A 23,015-nucleotide genomic window follows, 5' to 3' on the forward strand; every position below is an offset into this window, starting at 1 on the left:
CCCAACAATGAAAAATAATTTTACAGGAAAGTCATGTACAAAAACAATTCGACAGATTTGCAGATTAATGGATGCATGGATAAAATGGATAAAACCGTACAGTTCCTTAGACTCTTGATAAATGGGTAAAACAAGACTGCAGAATTGTTTTGATGGATAAACACAGACGTTAAAGCCCTTAATGCATTAAAACAGTCCAAACTATCTTGCCAAACAAGAAACAAATTGTCTGCAAAATATTAATGTTTATATTGAAGGAGTTTTACTTAAATCTTTCAAACATTTACATCTATTATATACACAACATTCACTTTTCTAGTACTTAAGGTATACTATTCACTAGTATTAATTTCACAATTTCTGCATTAAAGATTACACATAAAAGTTTTGAGAGAGATTTGAGACCAAATCTTCATTCAGTCTACAAATAATGAAGTATGCCAATATGATTTTTAAGAGCCTCTTAGAGCAGCAATGTTGTGATATGCATATGAACTAGTATTGCCACATAAATTATAATTTCTGAACAGTCATTTTGCATTTCTGACAGTTTCCTACCCTAACTCAATGAAGAGCAAGCTTATCTATGATTTATCCCCTCCCTGTCATGAAAGAAGAAACACATCTTTTTTATTTAAGTACATCTCTTGGCTTAATTCAGCTACAGGGACTGAACTAGTTTGCAAATGTACTGTATTTTCGACAATTTTATGGTTTAGTCATTAAAGCATCAGATCAAAAAACCAGTGTTTGTGACTGATAACACATTTCTCAATTTGATCACAGTAATCCTTTTTCTAAAAACTTGAAAAAGACCTATTATCATCAATCTGATGAATTATTCAAATTCAGTAGAAACAAATCAAATTTGAAAATCTCTATACAGTATTATATTTTACTTTGCAGCTTAAAACCGTATCTACAAAAAGCGTATTAATTTTTCTTGGATCATTACAAACCAGCGTATTGCAGGAATGAAGTTTAAGGGAAAGAAATGTAATCTGGTGATGCACGTAAACACTGCAAAACAAAGTTCTGCCTCTGCAGCTTTGTCCTCCCACTCCAGCCAGTGAATCAGCCAGGCACATCAATTCTAATGGACCTTTCAACGCAAAAACTTCTTACAAATGGCAGCTTCCAGATTACTGTTAGTGGATGTAAGTAATCTGGGCAGATGATGCATAACTCACTCTGATCTCTACCTAAAGCAAGTATCAAATGTGTAAAATTTACAAAGATACAAATGCACCTTTATGACAGAAAAGATAGTTTATGACTAAACAGTCTGGAACACACCGTCTGTGACAAAGGAAACAGTCCTTTCCATTATAGTTTAATGAGTTACAAACAGTTCACAACAAACTGAATCAAACATCGAAAAATATTTAACACAAAAAGTCAGCTTAGGTCTGTTCCTGAGCAATACTCCTAACAAACCGATTATTCTGACAAGCATTTTATGCAGGATGTCCATTTATAAATAGCTTAAATCTTGTGCTAATTGTAAATACCCATAATTAGGGCTTACTTCCCCCTCAATCTATGTAGAGAAGAGTTACATAAATCATCCAAAATTCTGCCAAAATGCATCTCTTCTACCAGCCTGGCACATTGTTTCTACATCCTGCATATTACTGGTGAAGAGTGGAGTGGTTTAGGGTGCTTGAGTAAACTTGATGAGAATGTATGCATATCTTCCATCCCTTAAGCTGTGCTGCCTTAGTATGAGTCACCTAAACAGGGTTCGAAAGGCAAAAGGAAAGTTAATGTAATATATTTAATGACATTATTATGTAGCCAGCCAGGCATGGGGCCAGATTATGCATGGTGGGGACTGTACACAGCAGGGAAGAGAGAGTCTGTACTCGAAACACCTTGGAACCTAAACAGACAGAAAAGATGCATCATTCTTACTTGACAAGGAGGGAACTTCCACAGAAGGATTAAGTAATTTGAATAAATTACTAAAAGACTAAGCCAGAGCCAGGGACTGAGCCTGTAACTCCAATCAGTAGACAGAGGCCATATTACAAGGACATCCTTTCTCTTCTAATTTGCCTCTGGTTTTACTCAGATAACTTAATGAGCAGATGAAACACAATCAGTTAAATAGTTTCTCGATCATTTTGCCAGAAAATAAATTGAATTTCTTCAATTTCTATACATAAAGTTGTATACAGATTAGATTTCTAGATTTCTAGATTTTCACTGATTTCAGTGAGATGTTTCAAGTTACCCAGGAAGATCTTAGTAAATGAAATCACGTTAAGTTTAGACTGATTTAACTGATATCACAGCCAACCAGAAATTACTTTGAAGGCTCAAGAATAAATGTTGTGGTGAACTTTTTTTTTTAAGAGCATATAAAGACTTCTATTAGTACATCAGAAGACTACAATCACTAAGCAACTACACACAATGTCCTTTCAGTAGTAGTTTAAAGGCTACTGAATTTCTAATAATAAGAACATGTAGTTAATAAATATCACCTTCTCATCCCAAGTGATGAACTAATTCCAAACAAGTATTTTAATACCAAGATTTACATGATTGGTGCTAATTCTTGGAGATTAGTATCTCAATCCTATCTCAACATACAAGAAAATACTCACCAGAATTCACTTTGGAAGTTATGTGCGTCACATCTATTTTCTTGGATTTGACCAAAGGTGAAGACCGCATGGAAGAACTTCGTACAGAGCTTTTTTTGTGATCAGAAGCCTTGCTTATTTTAGAAAGAGGTGCAAAGATACCTGGAGGGAAGATTGTATGTGCCAAAAAAGAACCAGGAGTAATATTAATGTAACAAAACTTTCTGGCTACTATCTTTTACATCAATTAATTTAGAGGTTTTTTTTCAGCCACGACCACGGCTTGCTGTGCTGTCAAAGCACTTGTAGGGTAGGGAGGACTAGCTCAAATGAACAGTGAAACCAAAAGGCTTATCAAGCAACTTGAATACAGTAATTCAGTAAAATTATCAGTTAGAATCTTTGTCCTAATGGTAACATGCAGTCTCCACTGTTACAAAAAGCAAGACTTTGTGTATCATGACTGTCTATGAAATATCAATTAAAATACCTCAAGCTGGAAGTTAGAAAACAACTACAAGTAAAGAAACATGGCCATTATTGTTACAACACAAACAAATAGCTTCAACAATACACATGGAAAAACAGGAAAGGCTATTATCTCACAGTTTCAAGGAAATAACCAGAAATAACCAGAAATTTTGACTGGTTGGTTGTTTCAGAGGTTTTGCAAATAGTTGCAGCCAAAACACTAGGAACAGTGAAAAGAACCAAAAAACCAAACAAACAAAGCATTAAAAAGAAAAGCAACAGAATTTGTTATCTGTTTTTATTCTCCCAAAAGGGTCGTATCTTCCAATACTTTTTTTAAAATTCAGGTTTTAAAAAAATGTAAGAAAAAGTTAAAGGTTATACCGCGTTTCGGTGCACACTTGAAGTACTGGACTTTTCCAACACTTCCATTGTTCTTTCCTTCTGGTTCATCCAACTCTATGCCAGCCCACTGGCCACTGGCAAATTCCGTTGTGCCACAAAATCTTAATGTACCAACCTAAAGCAAAAAGCATCAACACAGAATTACTTTGTTACACAAGTATTGTTTACGAGAACGTAGTATAGATTACAAAGGAGACAACAAGTCATCTCCAAGCTTTTGAACGGAACAGAGAAATACAAACATAACAATCTCCCTTGATTTTTGACATTCCTATCTTTCAGTGCCAGCCAATGCATTTTCCAAAATGTATTAGTCTTTCTGCATATATTTTTGTATTAAACAAAAGCAATGGTTATCTCATAACAGACAAGAATTAGACAGTAAGCACCACTATACAATACAACTCAAGTCAGCAAGGTACAGGAGTATATGCCTAACGAGAAGTTTTACTTTCAGTGTCTTCCACAGCAATAGTTCCAGAATCATGGCTAGATATCTTGCTGAATTGAAGATTCCATGGAAACGCTAGATAAAAAATTCTATAAATACATCTGTGTATGTATAAATATGAATATATATACATAACTATATATAATATATATAGTTATATATATATTGCAAAGGTTAAAGAGTAAACTTCAGAGCATACTTAATTTTTTCTTTGGAAAGTAAGTCTTTTATTCGCCTCCTTATGATTAAACGAAATTTTAAAAGCCAGCAAATGTTACAACATTTTTTTGCTGTTTCAATATATACTAAGTAGCCTCTGAACAGGTAAGTATATCAAGAATATCAAGACAGACCAGTCTTGCTGGTGGACCTCAGTCTCCACAAATATACATTATAAGCTCACACACTTCAACCAAACAAGGGAGGAATAACTAACAGAGATGCATAACAGGAATAACTAACACTGATTTAAATACATTTTTGTATTTGAATTTTAAATGAGTTTTAGTAAGAAAAACCTTTGATCCTTCAGTTGCTCAGTTTTCATTATCTCATGTGACCTTACTACCATGAGTTCATTTTTTACTGTGAGTTCACTGTCTAATCCAGCCCTCAGAGAGTAAATAGACAGAAATCATTTTCTTTCTTTACTATAAAACCTTCCAGCTACTCTTTCTTAATGTTCTGTAAAGAAATAAATGTGACCCAGAGCCTGTTCTTCTTTTAGTCTGAAGATCTCCTTTAAACTTGATTGTTATAGGTAGGTATATCACACTAATCTAGACCCAGACTTTTTAGGTACCAACCCAGAGATCAAATTCAGCCGGAGGAAGCTTGGCCAAGCAGCCTAACAGATTCCTCCACTCTCCAGGCACCAGCCAAAGGGCACTTACCGAGCAGAGGGAAGGGACCAGCATCTTAAACTGGAGGTGGAGATGGCAAAACTGAGGCTCCAATTTTGCACAAGCCCTAGGACTTGTGCAGGCAAGGAGCAGAGGACATCTCGCACATGAGAAACATGGCAGGAACAGGAGAAAAGTTTTCTTCCAGCTACTAGCTTCCCTGCACTCACGTTTCATTGAGTGTCCATTCACGTAACATATAAACTAGCAGAGCATGAGCTGGTGAAGCTGGGGGACCCCAAACCTCATGTACATATAAACACCTGCTTACACAGCTTTCTACCCCGTAAGACAACTAGAATGACAGGTGCAGCAGGAATCAAGAGAGGAATCCATTTTCCCTCTGGCATCTACTGTGCTTGGCTTTCAAGCTTCATTAAAGCTGATACGTTCGCAGACCGCAGAAGCAGGAAAGAGAACAGGAATCCATAAAAGTTGCTCATAAAAATGCTGCCATTCCAGTGCCCTCGTCCCAGCTTCCATATTCCGGAAATGAGAAGTGATCCAAGAGGAGGTTAAGAATTGGGCACCATTTTCATCATCCTGTTCTCACTTTTGCTCCACCCTGCACACATTTATGAGTATCAAGGGAGAGGGGAAGGCAGGGCTGAGATCAACTTCTCCATTCAGACAAATGGAGAAAGTGTGTGGGAAACGACGTGGGAGTAATGCAGAACAGCTCCTCGCGCACAAAGAAAGGAAGGGAGGAAAGCAGACGTGGAAAAGGAAGACCAAAAAGCACAATTACATTCCTCCTTCCCACCTGCCATATGACAGCTTTGGTTCCCTTAAAAAAAGCTAGCTGGAAAGCCCTGCTGGCCTTTAGCTTCCAACAACTCCTTAAAAAACACTGTAATAGCATACTCAATAAAAATTTTTTAAAAGTAACAAACCCAGGAAGCTTTACCCATACACAGTAAGCACATTACAGTACAAACAGTTCTATGAGCCTTACTTGGAGGAAAGATACACATGAGGACTAATTTCTTCCCTTTCTTGCTATAAAGCCTCCATGAACTTGCAGTTACATTATCTCCCTTTGCTTTCACTGGGCAATGGCTTTCTGTAAGAGAAACTTCCATGAACTTCTCACTGTCTTTAAAGAATAAGCGGCTCCCTCTATGTACTTCAGTTAAAATGCCTTCTGCATAGCTAGTGATTCCTTCACTTTTCCTGACCCAATTTCAAGAATACACCAAACGAAAATGCAGAACGGAAGCTGCTTTGCACTCTCAGTGCAGTTCACTTTAGAACACTTCAGTTGTGATAATTACAAATCTGAAGTTATACTGGAAAAATTACTAAAGGTAAAGCTACTCAAACATAAAATTTTGCTCACAAATGCCTTCAATATTTTCCAGAAAACTATCTGAAATCTCTAAAAGAGTTCTAGCACTCTTTAAATCATTTCAGAGCCCTTGCTATCAGAGCAAATAAAAGGTATGAATACTAACTGCAGTATCAATGTTACATTTTTCAAATACATTTTTAAAAATGTGTCTAGCAAGGTAGTTTCTTAACAGCTATTCACATTTGAGCCGCGCCAGTATTAGCTACATTCTGATACTTCCACAGAACCATGTAACAACCCCATTGGCACAGCACCGCTTCAAAGATTTTAGCTGCATTGCACCAGTGAAATTGGGTTACTATAGGCTAAGCAGAATTAAAGTTTTCTTTTACCGCCTTCTGGAAACTATGAAGGATAATTCACGAATGCATAGTCATAACTGAAAGCTGGGCAACTCACAAAGTAATCTGTAAATTTTACCACCATTTTGATGTGACACCAAAAATGTTAATAAAAGCTGAGCCATGCTGATGTACTATAGGAGACTGTTAAAAAATTGTTTACAGACACAAAATGCAGCCTGTGCCTGTCAAAACAGTTTTTCATATCAGTGACTTTCTTTAACACATAACTGTTCAGCTTATTACTTTCTGTAACCAGATCCTTACTGCCATCCAGAGTTCGTATCTACCAGAAAGTGGTTTAGACCCTCAAATTTGAGGTATGTCTCCAAAGGGGTAAATAAATTGACTGCCCAGAAATTAGGAAGGTAGTATCAGGTTGCTCATCATACCTTCTGTCCTGCAATAACAACACGATCTCCCAGTTTCAGGCCAAGCGATAAAAGCATGGCCTTGCCTGTGACATGATCATAGTTTGGAATCATGGCTTTTGAGATGTCACATGAGAGAGGCACTGCATCCAGCAATATCTGCTTGATTTCTTTTGCACTGGCTGCTGCATCTGCCATTTCCAGTGGCATATCTACTGGATCAGGAACCACATCTGCTGGAATCTGCCCTTTGTCATTCTGTAGAAACATAACATAGCACAGGATTTAACGTTGTGGCAAGATAAACCTGATTAGGCAAAACCATAGTAGTTTACGAAGTTCATTAGATATTTTTCCTATAATATAAACAACTATAAAAGCATCCACGTTTTCAAAGAAGGATGCCAAACATCCTTAGATACATAAACTAGCATTTACAGTAACTTATTTTCAAGAGTGCAAAGTTATCAAAATTTTTAATCTAAAGATCATTATTAGTACTCAGAACACATGAAAAACACACCTGTATATATCTGTGTACCTGAACACAGATTTAGAAAAGTAAGCAAGAATTCTGGTCTGTAATACCAATATTGTAATGTTAATACTTCCCAAAGAATTTATCTTTACCCAGTGTATAGTTTAGTCCTTGGTGAGGCTTATTCCAAATGTAAGAGAATTTAAATAATATATATTGCATGCATAGCATCCACAAAGTTGATGTCTCATATATATAGTTGAATAAAGCTGTTCAGGACGAGAGGAAATGGCCTCAAGTTGCGCCAAGGAAGGTTTAGATTGGACATTAGGAAAAATTTCTTTACTGAAAGAGTGGTCAGGCCTTGGAACAGGCTGCCCAGGGAAGTGGTTGAGTCACCGTCCCTGGAAGTATTTAAAAGACGTGTAGATGAGGCCCTTAGGGACATGGTTTAGTGGGCATGGTGGTGTTGGGTTGACGTTTGGACACGATGATCTTAGAGGTCTTTTCCAACCTGTATGATTCTATGATTCTATGATTCTATACAGACTATTGCATCAGAGATGAATTAAGGACAGAGTCCTTTCCAAACACTTCCCATTCCCAGAGAGCAGCGACTGTGATTCCCCATATGTCCCGTGTGACGCTCGCCCTAGGCCAGAGTTGTTGGAGTACCAGCTCACCTGGAGTTAACCTTAACTCGAGGCCAGCTGGCCAGTCAGCAAGTACACTGTTGGGCTGTCAGGCTGCTGCAACGGCAAGTTCTACCTACGCTTTCTTCAGCAAAGGCATTAGCAATGGATCCTCACCTACCTGCCAATTTTCACAAAGTCTGTGGAAACATAATTATCTCAGTCTTCCAAATTTGTCTCAACTGAGCCCCTGGACTCAGAAATTACCAAAAGCTCAAAGAGGGAATGATGCAGAGCAAGATTGTATTTGCTTTGTTTTCTTAAAAAAACAGGCTAAAAGCTCAACCTTTCCTGACCCCCGTATAAATCTCCCTGTCTCAACCCTGGAAAACTATAATCCTTACTCAGCATTTACACTCTGCTGTCCTCATATAAGCAAACTTTACGCACTGTTTCTGGTCAGAACTTTATTGTGGGATTGAAGAATTAAACAGCTACCGTTTCTTAAAAATCTACAGTCATTCTGTAAGTAAAAGGTCAGCCCCATTCAAGTCACATCTTAAAAACAGGATATAGCAGGGAGTTTATTTTGAGATTTTAGTCATCACATCAGCGATTGTTTCGGTCAGATCAGTCCTGCAATTCAGCCCACCAGCTGCCCTGCAAATCTTCGTGTCAACACAAGGTAGGGGCAGAGCAGAGGCAAGAAGGCAAAAGTGGGCAGAGTGGCACAGGATTGTTTTTCCCAAGGGCAGAGCCACCTTTTGCCAGCTCAGAATGCTTGTAACTACAAAGCAGTATGCCCCGTGACAACAGACTCTTAAACATACAGCTGCCATAGAACTTTAAACATGTACATGTACACTAAATAACGAGACAAAGAAGAAAAACAGGGTTTTTAAAGAGATCTAGATTGAATATCATGAAGAACTGTACAAACAATCATGTTCCAGAAGATTTCACACCATCAGTGATACATCATAAAATAATGACTTTTGAGTACCCTTAAAACAATTATAATTTCTCATTAAAAAAAAACCTAAATTTGAAAATGGAGAACTGAGATACTGCCCATGCTAAAAAAAAAAAGAACCACAAATACAACCAAAACAAAAAACCCCAAACAAAAAAAACAAAACCCCCAAAAAAAAACAATCAAAACCCAAGACCTGTGGCTAGACACATATAGCAGCACTTTACACTACAACTCAGGCCTATTATTTGGCTAGTAAGCAGAGCAGTTAATGTTTCTTCATTATCAGTTACTTATGCTACGACTAAGTTTACTGCTAAGCAATACGCTGCATTTCTGGAGGTCACAGATTACACTCCTGTATTTCTGAAAAGATCCACCACTGCCATGACAACTGTTGCAAGACAGAAAGGAGTATTAACAAATGAAAGTTCAAGCAACAAATAGGAGAACATCATGAAAGCTATTTGAACTAATGAACTAGACTGTGACACAAAACCACAAACTTCAACACACAAGTATGACAAAGCATACAAAATCATCCACCACAAGTTATAAATAATTTTTCTGAGGCACTATCCCTCCATGTAACACATTTTTAGCTAACCAAAATCCTGGACAGACTGTTCAATTTTTCCAGGTACTTTTTTCACCTTTTGGTGAATCTACAACCTAACTCCTTACCCTAAAGGCAGGATTTGCTCCATGTTCCAGTAAACACTTGACAGCTCCTGTACATAGGTTAAATGCAGCAATATGCAAAGCTGTTCCAAAATCAAAATCACTACAGGTGGCATCCACATCTGCAATTAAACATCACATGTGAGGTATGTAAGTCTGTTATGTGAACATTTCACCCTACAGATTCCTTGAGAGGACATTCATTTTTACAGTTTATGTTAACATTTATACAGAGAGACCATTATTTATGTACTAAATGCGTATGAGAAGTAATTCTACATAGAATATCAACGTTATCTGCATCTGTTTATTCATACCATGAACCAGTCTGGAAGATGAGCATTTACTTTCATTCATTTTATAATACTGATGACTTAACTGCAAAATTGTTGCCATTCAGGATGCCCAATCTACTGTGTTAAGATTAACAAGTTAGTAACTTTAGGTTTGCGTGTAAATTAATGTTTCAGAAATGTTTATATTTTATTGCTTCTAGGTATTAAATGTTAAAAAGAGATGCATCTTCAATCAGTTGTTTTTCTTTGTGAGCACGTAGTGGGGCAAGGGAAAACTGATTATACCTCTGCTTTACCTTGATTTAATTACTAATGGCCAAGAATGAAGCAAGAGCTAGTGATTTTTATAATTTGTTTTCAAAGAATTGCACTCTGAAAGGTCTTCAACTGATAGTTTGGAAAATGGAGCACTGCATTTGACTAAAAGAGATTTTGCATAATATGTATTTCCATCAGTTGTTCCCGATACATCTTTCAATCTGCTATGAAGTTATTACTGCTCTAGAACATTGGAGTTTTAATGTCTATTTAGCCTTTGGCTCCTCTCCTAAACTATACAAGAGAGATGTCAGTTTAAGTCAGTTATGTATATGACTGTTAGTTAAAAATGCCAGCTGATTTAATACACAAACCAAAAGCCAACAAGTATTAGCAATAATGTTCCAATTTGAAATACTGGTGAGGAACATAAAACTTTCCACCTCAGGGCTATACAGTCTCCTAGTATTTTCCAGTATCAGTCTCTGTCCCAAAAACCACTAGCCCTTCTCACAATGTGATAAACAAAGTTTATCCCAACCGTATCAACATCCTTATATAGTTATACTAAATTAATATTTTGGGGGCAAATAAAACATCAACATATATAGAAGATATATAAATATATATGTCTATATAGATATGTCAGCTTTATACATACTAATAAAGATTGACTCTGAATTTTATAAAGATCAAAGATAACGAATTGGGATCAAATTTTAACAGTTTTACAACTGCACTAATATGAATACAAACTTAGCTATTTTAAATTTAATTGGCACACGCATGAAAAAAGACTGCATTCACATGACGCAATCATAACGACAGCTACGTATGCAGATGTACCTTTTATAAATCAAATGTCAAAAGACCATTACCAGTTTAAACCTGAGTAGAAGCTGTGTAGTTGTATACAACCATTGAAACTTCCATGTTTAATAAGGCTATCAAGTAAGTATTTTCTGCACACACAGGAACCAATTTGCAGAAATACTGATCCCTAACGTCAGCTACTGAGTCAGCAACAGTTGTATGTACTATTTTAAAAAGTAACTAACATGTAGATTTTTTTTTTTTAATTAGACTAGTGTGACTTCCTCAGACTTAAAAGCTTCATGCTTGGAGTTTTTAAACACTGCTTTCTTACAGCTTTTTTTTAGGCCTAAGTTGGCACAGTACAGATGATAAAAAGAAACACATATATATCAAATGTTACCCAGTAACTACCCCCAAACTATCTAGGGGAAATTAATATGCAGTAATGGTCTGCATTAGCAAGCCATGCAGGTTACAGTCATTGTCTAATGGTACCACATGACATTTCTAATTCTTAAGCCTTTATCAATTTTTATGTTTAAAATCTATGTCTGAAAATCTAAGATCAAACTAGCTCTTTGCTCTAACAATTGAGGAGTAAATCTGTATAAAGAATTTAACTGCAGAGCGTCATAAAGGAAATAGTTTAGCTGTAAATCAAAAGGAAACATCTGTGGTACTGGCTGTTTCACAATGGGTGTCTCAGAGTCAGTATACCACTGTCCTGAAAAGTTATTTATACATTAACAATCATTTTTTCTCTAGTTCAGTACGGATCCATCCAAGGCATATTTGCCTTCAATGTACATCCTCCCTTCTCTGCAAACTGCCTGACCAAGTATGGAGCTAAGATTATTCTTTCTATTAATTCAGACCATCCATTGTTTTCATGTCACAGGGCAAATAATTTCATACATTTTCTGAGATAAAAAAAAAATCATCTGCTTATTGCCAACTGCCAAGGCATTTAACCAGAGTGGTTTCCTTGGAAATCTGAGCAAATTCCTACCCATTATGTAGGCACTGCACAGGAGAAGATGAGAACAACAAATGCAAATCAGGTCTGAAAGACGACCTAATCTGCTGATGCAAATTACGGAGACCGGACTATTGAAATGTGATGTGGACTTAACTACTGTGCAGTCTTATTTTGTCTTTTATTACCAACCTGAACTTCTTACCTCTTAAGCATGTCATACCAATAACAGCACTGTTTAACAATTACCTCCATGATGATTCAAGACGCGGTAAGCAAGCCTTGTGTACTCCAAAAACCTATCAGCTTTTCAGAATTTTGAGACAGTCTTTAGCTACAACTAGCTAAAAAAGGGCATTAATAATTTTGCAAAATGGCACAATCAGAAGGATATTCAGTAGAACAATTAACATTTTTACAATTTTAGTATTAAAATTGCTTACTGGTTTTGATATCCTGACCAAATTAGGAACAAATTTCTGTATTTCCATTTGCATTAGTATAAATAGGCCTCCAATTACCAACCCTTCATATTATCATTCCAAAAGGTACTATCTATTTATGCCAAACACTAAAGTCAAACTGTTCCTTACACATGACCTTCCAGATAGCCAAGAAGTGGGAAAAACGAACATGTCAAAGTTGCTTCAGTCACTAGTTCGCCACACAGCATTGCCAAATCCCCACTTCTCAATATTTAAGGAATCTTAAAAACCCTAAGAATTTGCCAGAATAGTTACATCTTTGGTTTTCTGCATACATTCTCTTAGTCCTCCACAACTTAGAATTAACCTGTTTGCTTTCCATTCTATTAGATACTTCTTTACCACCTTGTACAAAGCTCAAGTTTGAAAACCAGCAATGGAATCAGTGCATTAAACCACAAAAAAATAGGTTAAGAGAAAAATGAACCAATGAGGCTGACTAAAAGAATAAGAAATTGGAAATTATTTATGTATAATGGATAAACAAACTCCACACTTATCAACCACTACACACCAGTTCAGGGTTAACAGAATAACAAAATATGGACAACTACATGAAACGAAAGTAACAATGCCTACCTTTTGGCTTTGCATTTTTCAAAATAACGCTAATAAGTTCTGGAACATCGAAGTAGGCAGCATAATGCAAGGCATTCATATTTGTCCAACGGCTGCGTAAACTGCTATCAGCACCCAAATCAATAAGCTGCGTCGCAAATTTTACAGCAGTTTCAACATCCCCTGCAAGGTAAATTTTGTAAAATACGCATTAGAGATTTATTTGACCTAGAAAACATGCACGTGCTTATGTGTAACACATAACGCACATTAAACTCTTAAAGCTCACAGCAGAACAATTACTATACCTTTCTTTTTAGGACTAGGATGCAGAAATCTTTGCCTTTTATCATAAAGGCCTGAAATCTCTACTATAGTATATAATAACACTACCTGTTTATCTCTAATGTAAATAATTTGTCACCCATCAAAACCAGGGATTTTAGTATCTGATAGAAGAAAAAAAAATTACACGCCACAATGCTGAAGCTTATGTTAAAAGATCTGCCAACACCAGAAAAGCTAACCTATGCCAGACCCTACTCAGAAACTTAGTTCAAACTCAGAGGAGAACTGGGTTCGGGTCAACAAAAAAGTAGCACAACATAGAAAAGTTAAATATGTCTTATTTCCAGTACTTATGATCATAATAATGTAAAGATGATTGTTTTCTTCTGACATGATCAGGGTGAAAGAAAAAAGAAAAGAACAGCTAGTCACCTAAATATTCTAGTTTCACTGATGTAAGAAAACTGTTGATAGCTTAGTTTGCAACTTGCACCTCAATCTGAAACAGCCTTTGCTACATTAAATATATGTTTAAGCTGGTACTATTGTTTGCAATTCCTATACACTAACTCAACTTACTCCCAACTGCCACAGCCATAACTGCGCTACAGTTCCGTATCTTCCTTTCTGACGGCCACTAGAAGAGCCAAAACCAAGCCCCAAAAAAAGAAAAACCTACTGCAGGGAAAAATTCTATAATAGTCAGTGGGATTAGCCTTTGTGAATTAATTAGGTTTTTACATCTATAATGACATTTCTTTACTCACCAATACCATGAGCCCCTGATTTGCAAGTGTAATGCAAGAGAGTCATATCAGTCAGTCCATCTCTGTCATTCACATTGCAACCCCTTTTAATGATCTGAGAGACAAGTGGAAAACAAGCACGTTTTAGCTCTGGCATATCTCTGACATCAGTATTATTTAGTAAGTTATTTCAGATATATTGACTCCTGGACTCATTTCAATGGCTAATAACAAAGAAGCCTGCCAGAATAGACTGTAACTGCAGAACTGAGCAACATGCACAAATATAATAAATAGTATTATATGAATATCATTAACCTTCATCGTTCACAGATTTTAAAGCTTCTTTATATTATTACTTCTAACATACATTTCACATGTTGAAAAGTTAACTGCTTAACTGAACAATAGGAAAATGACATCATTTATGAACTCTCTCCCCTTGTTCTTTGATCTTTCAACAACCCCTCTTTCCCCCCCAAAACAAAGCCCCCAGTTACAATACAGTAGAAAGAATCTTTACTATACTTCCCCACCTGGCTAGAAAAGCCTGTAATCCAGAAGAAGAAAAATAAGAAAGTAGTATGGAATTACTAGAAACACGGTGTCTTCTGAAAGCAGCCTATCGCAGGTTGCAAAGAGATTTCAGTTCCTAACTCATTTTGTGCCTTGGAAGCATTGCCCTTAAGGTCAGGCTTCACTGTAACTTCGTGTGTTGGAGTTTATGATCACTGCTAAGTAGAAAACTGAAACACCAAGGTGAAGGGTTTGTAAACAACTGCTTTGAGAAGAAACATTTTTTCTACCATCTATCCAAATGTACTGAATTTTTACCCATCATTTTTCTCTTTCCAAATGAAAGCTGACAACATGTGGAACACAAGGCACTGATCAGTAACTACTTGTTAAAGGGCAGAAACTGTACCTGCGTTTATGATTAGTTCTGCTTCTGAATGAACTGTTTTTATTTGTTGTCAACACAGTATTTCCTTAACACTGAAAGGATTCAACAATCTTCATTTATACCTCACCTCATTCCCAATAATATCAATATTCTGCTGGACCTGTGGAACCCACTGCCTTAAGATAGCAAACAATTCAGAAACTGATGTTTTGGGGTTGAAAAGTATTTCTTGGCATGCCGCATCATTGGGATCGAAGAAGGAAAACTCTGTCAAAAAAAAGGAATCATTAGGTACAATAGTAAGTTTTAACATGCATCTAGTTTTTCAAACTCAGAGGCAAAGAACAGCAGAGAGAGTCACTTCACTACTAATCACATTGGAAAATCAGAATGTTGAATTAGAAAATTCAGAAAATTTTCTTTAACATCTGGTCTATTTTTCTTTTAATATAAGGTCTTGCTTATACTTCTGAAAAAAGCTTTGAATCAGCAACCAATACAATGGTACTTAAAGACTGATTTTAAGTTTAGGCAAGGACTAAGAGAAATGTGCAGTGATTATGCTAATAAGGGTTTACTCTTGCTTCAAGCCAGCCAAAGACTGCTGATTCTAAGCTGTTCCCAAGTACAGACAAGCCTCTTGATCTCTCAGTGATTAAATGCATACATGATTTCTCCATATGCTACAAAACATGTCTTCTCCTTCTTCTTCCATCACAAGTTACATAAAACATACCAAAATATAAACACATGCACAAATCAGGAAAGCATTCTATGGCCTCCATTATTTTCCAGATATTTCATGAATGTATCAATCCCAGCTGGTGGCAGCTGCAGGTAACAAACATCTTTAAAAATTAAGCCACCAAACCAAGATAAGAAAAAAAGATATATTTTTAAGATTTTAAGCTTCATATTGCTTCAGGCAATCCAAAGTACAGGTGTAAAAACCACCTTGTTATTAAAGTATGATATTTCATGTTACTTACAGGTGTATGTGTATGCATGTATATACGCATACTGTATTTTAAATTTGTGGAATTTCTTCCAACTCTGGAAAATCATATGAAAGTATCTGAATAGCAGCGGCTATTAGGAGAGGGAATGGAAGCAGAACCTACTGTCATCAGCAAATGACTGAATCGTGGAGGATACTGAACTTTTACCCCCGCTGCAGCTATCAGGGAGTGCCTTTTAACAAGGTTTCAAATAAATGTACAATGTCAGCTTGCATCAATCGCAGATACAAGGCTCTCAGAATAGACACACAGGTTAAGTAAAATAGAGCATCAGCCATCTGGGTGTATGACATGGTATAAGCTACCTCTGGATGAATCATCACAACCTTTCCTCAAAAAGAGCATACCACGCTTCTAGATTGCATTAACAGATAAAAGCACACATACGGAGCTCGCTTCCTGGCTATCTAGAGTTCCTCTAACTGCATTGCCTTGATTCAACAAGAATGAAAAAGGAGGAAAACTTCACTGATATTTAGCATGAATTTTTATTTGCACGTAGCATATATATATAAAAAAGCAAACTCCTTATCTCCCAGCACTACACAAAGTCTGCTTCTTACCTATGTCCCATGCATTGACACAGATCTACTGATTTATCTACTAATATTTAACTTCCGCGTAAACCACAGTTGATCTATTGCCGAAAGCTATGAAGTAAAGAGAAAACTAGCCAACAAGATTAATGATCTTACAGAACATGTGTGATTCTTACTTTACCAGGAACATTTCTAGCTACGAACTTGAACAAAATTATGTATCAGAAAACAACTATAATAGACCGTTACAATCAGCATGCTAGGATAAAAACCTGAGAATATATTAAGTATTAATAACAACCATAATAAGTGCTTAACAGGTGATCAGCTGTAGTGTTTGCAAACCAAATAAATGTTACAGAAAATCTGTTACAACAAAAAGTTCCGTGAAAGGATTACAATGGCATCTAGACACTTTAAAACATTACTTTCTCCACCTCTCTCTTTCCCATGCATTGATTACAGTGCTGAACTGTATTAAGGAAAAATAAATGCACTTACTGTAATGACCAAGAATCTTTGTTGTGGTTTAACCTTCTTTACCCAGATTCAGTAATATTACTGTTACACAGGTCACAGCGACCTCCTATAAAAGGAATTTTTTTTATTCAATGAGTAGGCATAGACCGAGTAGGAAAGATGGTAGTGATATTGTAGTGTTATTAAAGATACCACAAGACAACAATGTTTAAAGAAGGACGAATAGAAAATTTTTCTAAGGGATAAGAAAGCATAATGGAATAAATCATGGCAGTACTTGGAGTAGAATAGGACGGACAAGTTAAGAGAACAGGGCTAAACCACGTAAAGACACATGTTCATGTACTAAAACATACCGTATAGAACTGCTAAATTTCCAACCTGTGCTAACTCATCAAATAGGTCTCAAGAGTGCTGAGTCTGCCAAAGACAGAACATTACATGTATTTATTTTTCCTGAACACAGTTGATTGCTGTAATCAATGCATGGGAAAAACAGCGGTGGAGGCAGTAATTTTTAAGGTATATAGATGCTATTAACATCTTCTGCAATATTCAAAGGCATTGTAATTGTAGTCATCTATGAAGATCCTCACCTACAGTGACATTTTAATATATTATATAACCTGTTTAAAATATTATTATAATTTATACATGTGAAGACCATTCAACATTATTTCAAAAGCTGATCACCAATACTTGCTATAATTTTCTAACACTCATTTCACAGTTCTTACCCCCACAAACATCTACGCTTCCAACAGAAATATCCCCCTATAGTCTATTGTTTACATACTGAAAGCACGAGAAAAAGTATAACTCCGGAGGTTTTAAATGTGATGTAGATGCTTAACTACACTTAATTACTGCAATTTTACATCTTAACACAATATCCAGTTCTACATTGAGATGTAAAAAACCTACAAACATCTGACCACACACACACAAAAGAAACAGTAAGAAGGAAAAGATATTATCATTTAAAATGTATGCAATAAGAAAAATAGAAAAAGCATGGGTCTTCATCTTCCATTTCCTTTAGAAAATAATAGAGAATTCATTTAACAAGCAGTAAACTTTTTCTGAAAAGAAGGAATAAATTAAGAGTTGATAGCTTTTCTTAAAATTTATTACTCAAATTTATTTCTGCTGATCACAAATTCATTTTCTGTTAAAAGTACATACCACAGTCTGAAGGCATTGGTGCAGCAGCAACAGAAAAAGTAACAGATATTTCAGAGTTTGGGAATAAGAACCGTTCTCTTTCAATGAGGGAATCTCCTTCTAAGGAAGGTTCTGGAAGATCCTCTATGGTCATCTTCCAGAAAGCCACTTTAGGAGGAAAAAAATGAACAAATAACCTCATTAGAAATACTTTGGATTAGTTCTATCGTAGTAAGATACAATGTGCAATGACACTAAAATCTTTCCTTTTTGCAAATATAAACTAGTACTACCATTACATTTTTACAAACGAATAAAGTTAATTAGTAAAAGCTAGTAGAGTATGGTGTAAAGGATAGCCGACTTCTAGTTTTGATTTCATCATTAACTTGCATGTTATTAATGGAAAACATATTTCTCCCCAGTTTTCCACTTGAGCAGTAATGAAAATAATAATGCTATAATTAGCAACCACACAGTGACGATGAATGGATTAGTGTGTTTTACAGCTTCATGAAAATGTGAAGCATCAAATACCTGTCCTCATACTCTGCATGCATATTCCTTTCCTTCACCGTGAGCAAGAACGTGTTACCAGCTACCGCTTTCTCCTCTCTTAAAATTCTCGGCACTTTAATCTTCCCACACAAAGCTGCAGACAATTCACCACCGAGTGATTCACTCCTGGACTCATGATTCCGTATCAACTCCTTTCCCAGCTTCTCCCCTCTATGTTTTAAAATAGCATACTTACCACAGTGTTGTAATCTCCACCCGGGTGTTGTCTCCAGTCAACTTTTCAGGCCTTAGAGCAACCCTAGGAGAGAGAAGAAAGATTAAATGGCTGTACAGTTATAGTGACGTTTTCTAACCACCAGGCCAAGTTACATTCTAGTTACAGTTCACACGCTAAGATCAGAGGAGACCTGGCTATCACTTGTTAGACATCTACTCGGCCAAATTCAGTAACAAGTGACAAAAAACATTATTCTTATATTATTCTTAATAGAAACAGGCATTATTGCACTATTGGAGACTACATCTTACAGTTGAAAAACTGAAATTCTGTATCTTGAATTTACATGGTTAAATACTCAGGGTAAAAGCAGCGCTTCTACTAAACAACCTAAATTTTTATTCTGGAGATTGCTATACAGTGCTTCTTACTCAGGAATTTGTTTTGCCAGTTTGCTTGACTGAAAGAATTCATGGAGCTTCAAGGCATGTTTGTTTTTATTACATTTAATCTATACACGAGTAAACAGGAAAAATAAAAAAAGCAGTCTGTTTCTGAGACTTATTTTGATTTTTGTATCTTACACACAAGCAGCTATGTGAATAGACTTATTCTAGTATTTCCCCAAATAAATTTGTCACACTATTTGGGAACATCACATAATCTACACTTGAATATAAAAGGCATTTTAGCAGTGGATTACAGGTGCTGATCTTGAAGTAAATAAACGAAAACCTCCTCTTCTTGCACACCATGCACAGTTCCCCCTGTCCTCAACTTGGAAATGAGGCCCACGTGAAAAATGCTTATTTTTCTCCAACTAGTTTATTTCCTCAGTCTTATGCAGCTGTACAAACGCATGTGCTGGCACAAAGGGAAGATCAAGAAGGAGGCCACTGGGAAGGGCAGGACAATTTCTTCCCACAGCATTATCAAATTGCATTGGCTTAAGCATTCTTAGATTCAATGAGGCCAAAAATATCGTTAATTATTTCAATTATTACTTCCATCCAGTAAGGAAAAGTTAAGAGTTTACATTTTGAATGGCTTTATAGTCTTCATAAACATGACAGCAACGGCTTTCTTGTATGAGGGACTAGAAAGTCTCTTAAGCTGCAAGTCACTAATTAAATCTCTTTTGTAGGGCAACAGTGAAATAAATTTGCTGATATTTGTTCAGAGACAGTGGCAAAACAAAACAAAGCAAAGCTTTGTAAAACACATGAATCCACAACAGTTTTTGCACAGGTAGCACATCAGACACTCTCACACAATGCACAAAGGAACAAGTAATATGCATGAGTACAGAAGAGATGATAGCTGAACCTGTTAAGTTAGAAAAAGACAGGAAAGGAATTATAAGCTTTTTGCACAGCGCTGCCAGTACAACACTAAGAAAACAAAAGAAACACAATGAAAAGTAGCCAGACCTGATTGAGCAGATGGTAACAGGAAGAGGTGAGTACAAGTACGATGACAAAAGTTGCTGGAACTAGAAATCAACGGACACACTTGAAAGTTAATACAAAAAAGACTGTTTATTGCACACAGGGAGCAGACCAAATAGTACAGAATCTGTGCGTTTGCAAGTATCCAGGGTATCTTTTACTCTGAGGGGTCAGAGGGCAGAATACAATCTGTCACACGAGTGAAAAGAATTCAGCACATGAACTACCAAAGCAAAGCAGGCAGGGAAACAACCCATGTTGCTGGGCAGGTGACATGAAGACCCAAGTGCTACAATGCGTGCGCCGACACAACTCCGTAAAGAACGGCTTCACATGTTTCCACTAGTGCCAACACCCCCTGACCTAAGCGTGCACACCCTTACACCGTGGGATTTTAATTTGGATCTAGAAATATATCACCATGTCATGACACAGTACATGCAATGTCAAGGCAACAACATATTCTGCACCCATGACTCCCTCCAGAGACTGCTAGCTTAGGTATAAGAACATCACAACCAGCTAACGTCATACACACATACCTGGAAACGCAAGAAGAAAGCAAAAGGTTGAAAACTATTTCAAAGAAAGGGAAAAGACAAACAGACATTGTCCTCATAATGACTTCTGTTCTGAGCAAAAACCCAATGGCCTGAGGTATTAATAATATCCAAGACATACAGACTCAGGTGGGAAGTCCTGGTGAAATGGAATGGAAGGTCTTCCAGAAGAGCAATGATTTCCCTACATTAGTAAGATGAGTTTAGACAGACAGAAAGAAACGGTCAGAGAGATTCAATGAAGGACAGAATTTCCCTGTTCACAGCATTGCCTAACTACTACTAAGTGTAGTTTAGCACAGCAGAGAGTACCATACTTACTATTTGCCAGCCATATGTTCTTCTAACTGAATTAAATCTGAAAATGAAAAATAGAAATATCATTGGAAAAAAAGATAAGAAAACTTGAAAGGGTCATCAGATGCACACGCACCTATGTTGACAAGATTGAAGAGCAACTACAGGTTTCCTGATATCCACACATTACACAGAAGTGCGTGGTACCTCTGCATATTAAAAAAGAAAAAAAAAAGTTGTATAATACAGGATCCAACTTTTTCACATACTCCAGATTTTGTAATTTGCAATTTGTGTTAAAGCACAAATACAAAGTTTTCTTGCAAGTGCTATAAAAAACTTGCAAATGCTAAAGCACTTCAAGGGATAAAATACAGTTGTGCTAGGGCTTTGATAGCAGAACTTGCCACAAACGTGATGCTATTTTTGACAATAACCGTGTATGATGGATGACTTATCGTGTACTTATATGTGCTCAAGACGAAAAATTAAGCTCCGAGAACAAGACTCTTGCACATACACCACCTGCTTGCTCCGTAAAATTTACAGCCCGAGTGGCAGACATGTTACGTGTATATAGGTAGGCTCAAGACTGGTTTTTCAACTGGTGCGCTCTTGCAACACGGCACTTCGTTCTGAGAAGCTGGAAGTTTAAGAGAGTTCAGGTTTCAGAGCTGTCCAGGTTGGCTCTGCTCGTTCAAAGCTTCCTCCCCCAGCAGAAAGCCAGGCACCGCTCAGATGCGGTCGCGGGCCGGTTCTCAGAGTGAGCCCCGCGGCAGCCGGAGGGGCTTCCCGGCCGCGGCAGCCGCCGCCGCGGGCTGGGGCTGGCGGTAACACCTCACCGAGCCGCGGCCGCCCCGCGAGGCCACCGCACCTCACCGCCCCCCCGCTGCCCACACGGTGCTCCCGCCTTGCCGCCCGGCCCCACGCAACCCCGGCCCGTCGGGCGGACCCACGGCCCCGTCAGGCGCGCGTGTGCCCGCAGCTGGGGGCGGGGGGCGGCATCGCTGCGCCGCGCGGCGGGAGCCAGGGCCGGCCGCGGCCCGCCCGCTGCGGCGGCCCCCGCGCCGCCACCCCGCCCCCACCCCGCGCGGAGGGAGGGCGGGAGAGCAGCGGGAGGCCGCCGGTCGCCGTCCCGCTCCCCTGCGGGAGGTGCGGGGACGCGGCTGCCCCCCCGCCCCAAGTCCTACCTGCTCTCCGCGGGGAGGGGCGCGCCCGCCCGGAGCTGAGGGAGCCGAGCGAGGCCCCGGCCCCGCGCTCGCCCCGCCCCCGCGCAGCCACCGCCCCGCCCCTCCCCGCCCACCGGCCTATCGGCGGCCAGCACCGCCCCTCTCGCCCGCCGGGCCCTGGCGGCGCCCCTGCCGCAGGCGGCCGGGGCCTGTCCCTGTCCTGTGAGCGGGCAGCGCGGTGCGGGGTAGGCAGGGCCGGGCGGCTCCTCTGCCCGGAACGTCGGGCGGGGCGGTTCAGGTAATTCCGGAGCAGTTACAAAACAGACAGCGCTGAGGTACAAGGAGGTGCGAGGCAGGCGTTACTGCCGGGGGCGCAGCCTCCAGGTGGGTGCGGGCCTGCAAACCGGCCAGGGCGGCGCAGGCAGGGGCAGGGTCTGCCAAGCTTCGTCCGCCGCCACCCTGCACCCGTACCGCAGCAGCGACCGCCCTGACCGGCGCTTAGAAATAAAGTCAAGGGAAAACGAAAGGCCAGCGAACCGCAGGACAGGCAGCTTTGGTCCGTGGATGAGCAGGGAAATAATCCCGATGCTCCACGCTGCTGAGGCAGCCGAAGGAAAATAGGGATAGGA

At 38.5% G+C, this 23,015-nt stretch overlaps 1 protein-coding gene across 9 annotated transcripts in view; it reads right to left on the bottom strand.

Annotated features, from left to right (window-relative positions):
* CLIP4 (CAP-Gly domain containing linker protein family member 4) overlaps nt 1-22,492 on the bottom strand; it is a 32,970-nt gene extending 10,478 nt beyond the window's left edge. Inside the window, exons 1-14 of one of the 9 annotated variants that reach the window (XM_075147298.1) lie at nt 22,408-22,491; nt 21,738-21,860; nt 21,354-21,426; nt 21,242-21,278; nt 18,931-18,993; nt 18,714-18,828; nt 18,198-18,344; nt 15,102-15,241; nt 14,092-14,185; nt 13,058-13,219; nt 9,651-9,769; nt 6,905-7,141; nt 3,447-3,582; nt 2,613-2,753 (exon numbers count right to left, since the gene is read on the bottom strand). In XM_075147298.1, coding sequence (XP_075003399.1) covers nt 2,613-2,753; nt 3,447-3,582; nt 6,905-7,141; nt 9,651-9,769; nt 13,058-13,219; nt 14,092-14,185; nt 15,102-15,241; nt 18,198-18,344; nt 18,714-18,732 — 1,195 coding nt within the window. In that variant the 5' untranslated portion in view covers nt 18,733-18,828; nt 18,931-18,993; nt 21,242-21,278; ... (1 more) ...; nt 21,738-21,860; nt 22,408-22,491. Of the gene's footprint in view, nt 1-2,612; nt 2,754-3,446; nt 3,583-6,904; nt 7,142-9,650; nt 9,770-13,057; nt 13,220-14,091; nt 14,186-15,101; nt 15,242-18,197; nt 18,345-18,713; nt 18,829-18,930; nt 18,994-21,241; nt 21,279-21,353; nt 21,427-21,737; nt 22,038-22,407 lie in introns of those variants that run through there. The other 8 variants (XM_075147299.1, XM_075147297.1, XM_075147300.1 and 5 more) reach the window with 8 other exon arrangements.
* Nucleotides 22,493-23,015: the final 523 nt, after the last annotated feature.

The sequence above is a fragment of the Calonectris borealis genome, chromosome 3 (genome assembly GCF_964195595.1).
Source record: "Calonectris borealis chromosome 3, bCalBor7.hap1.2, whole genome shotgun sequence".
NCBI classification, from domain to species: domain Eukaryota; kingdom Metazoa; phylum Chordata; class Aves; order Procellariiformes; family Procellariidae; genus Calonectris; species Calonectris borealis.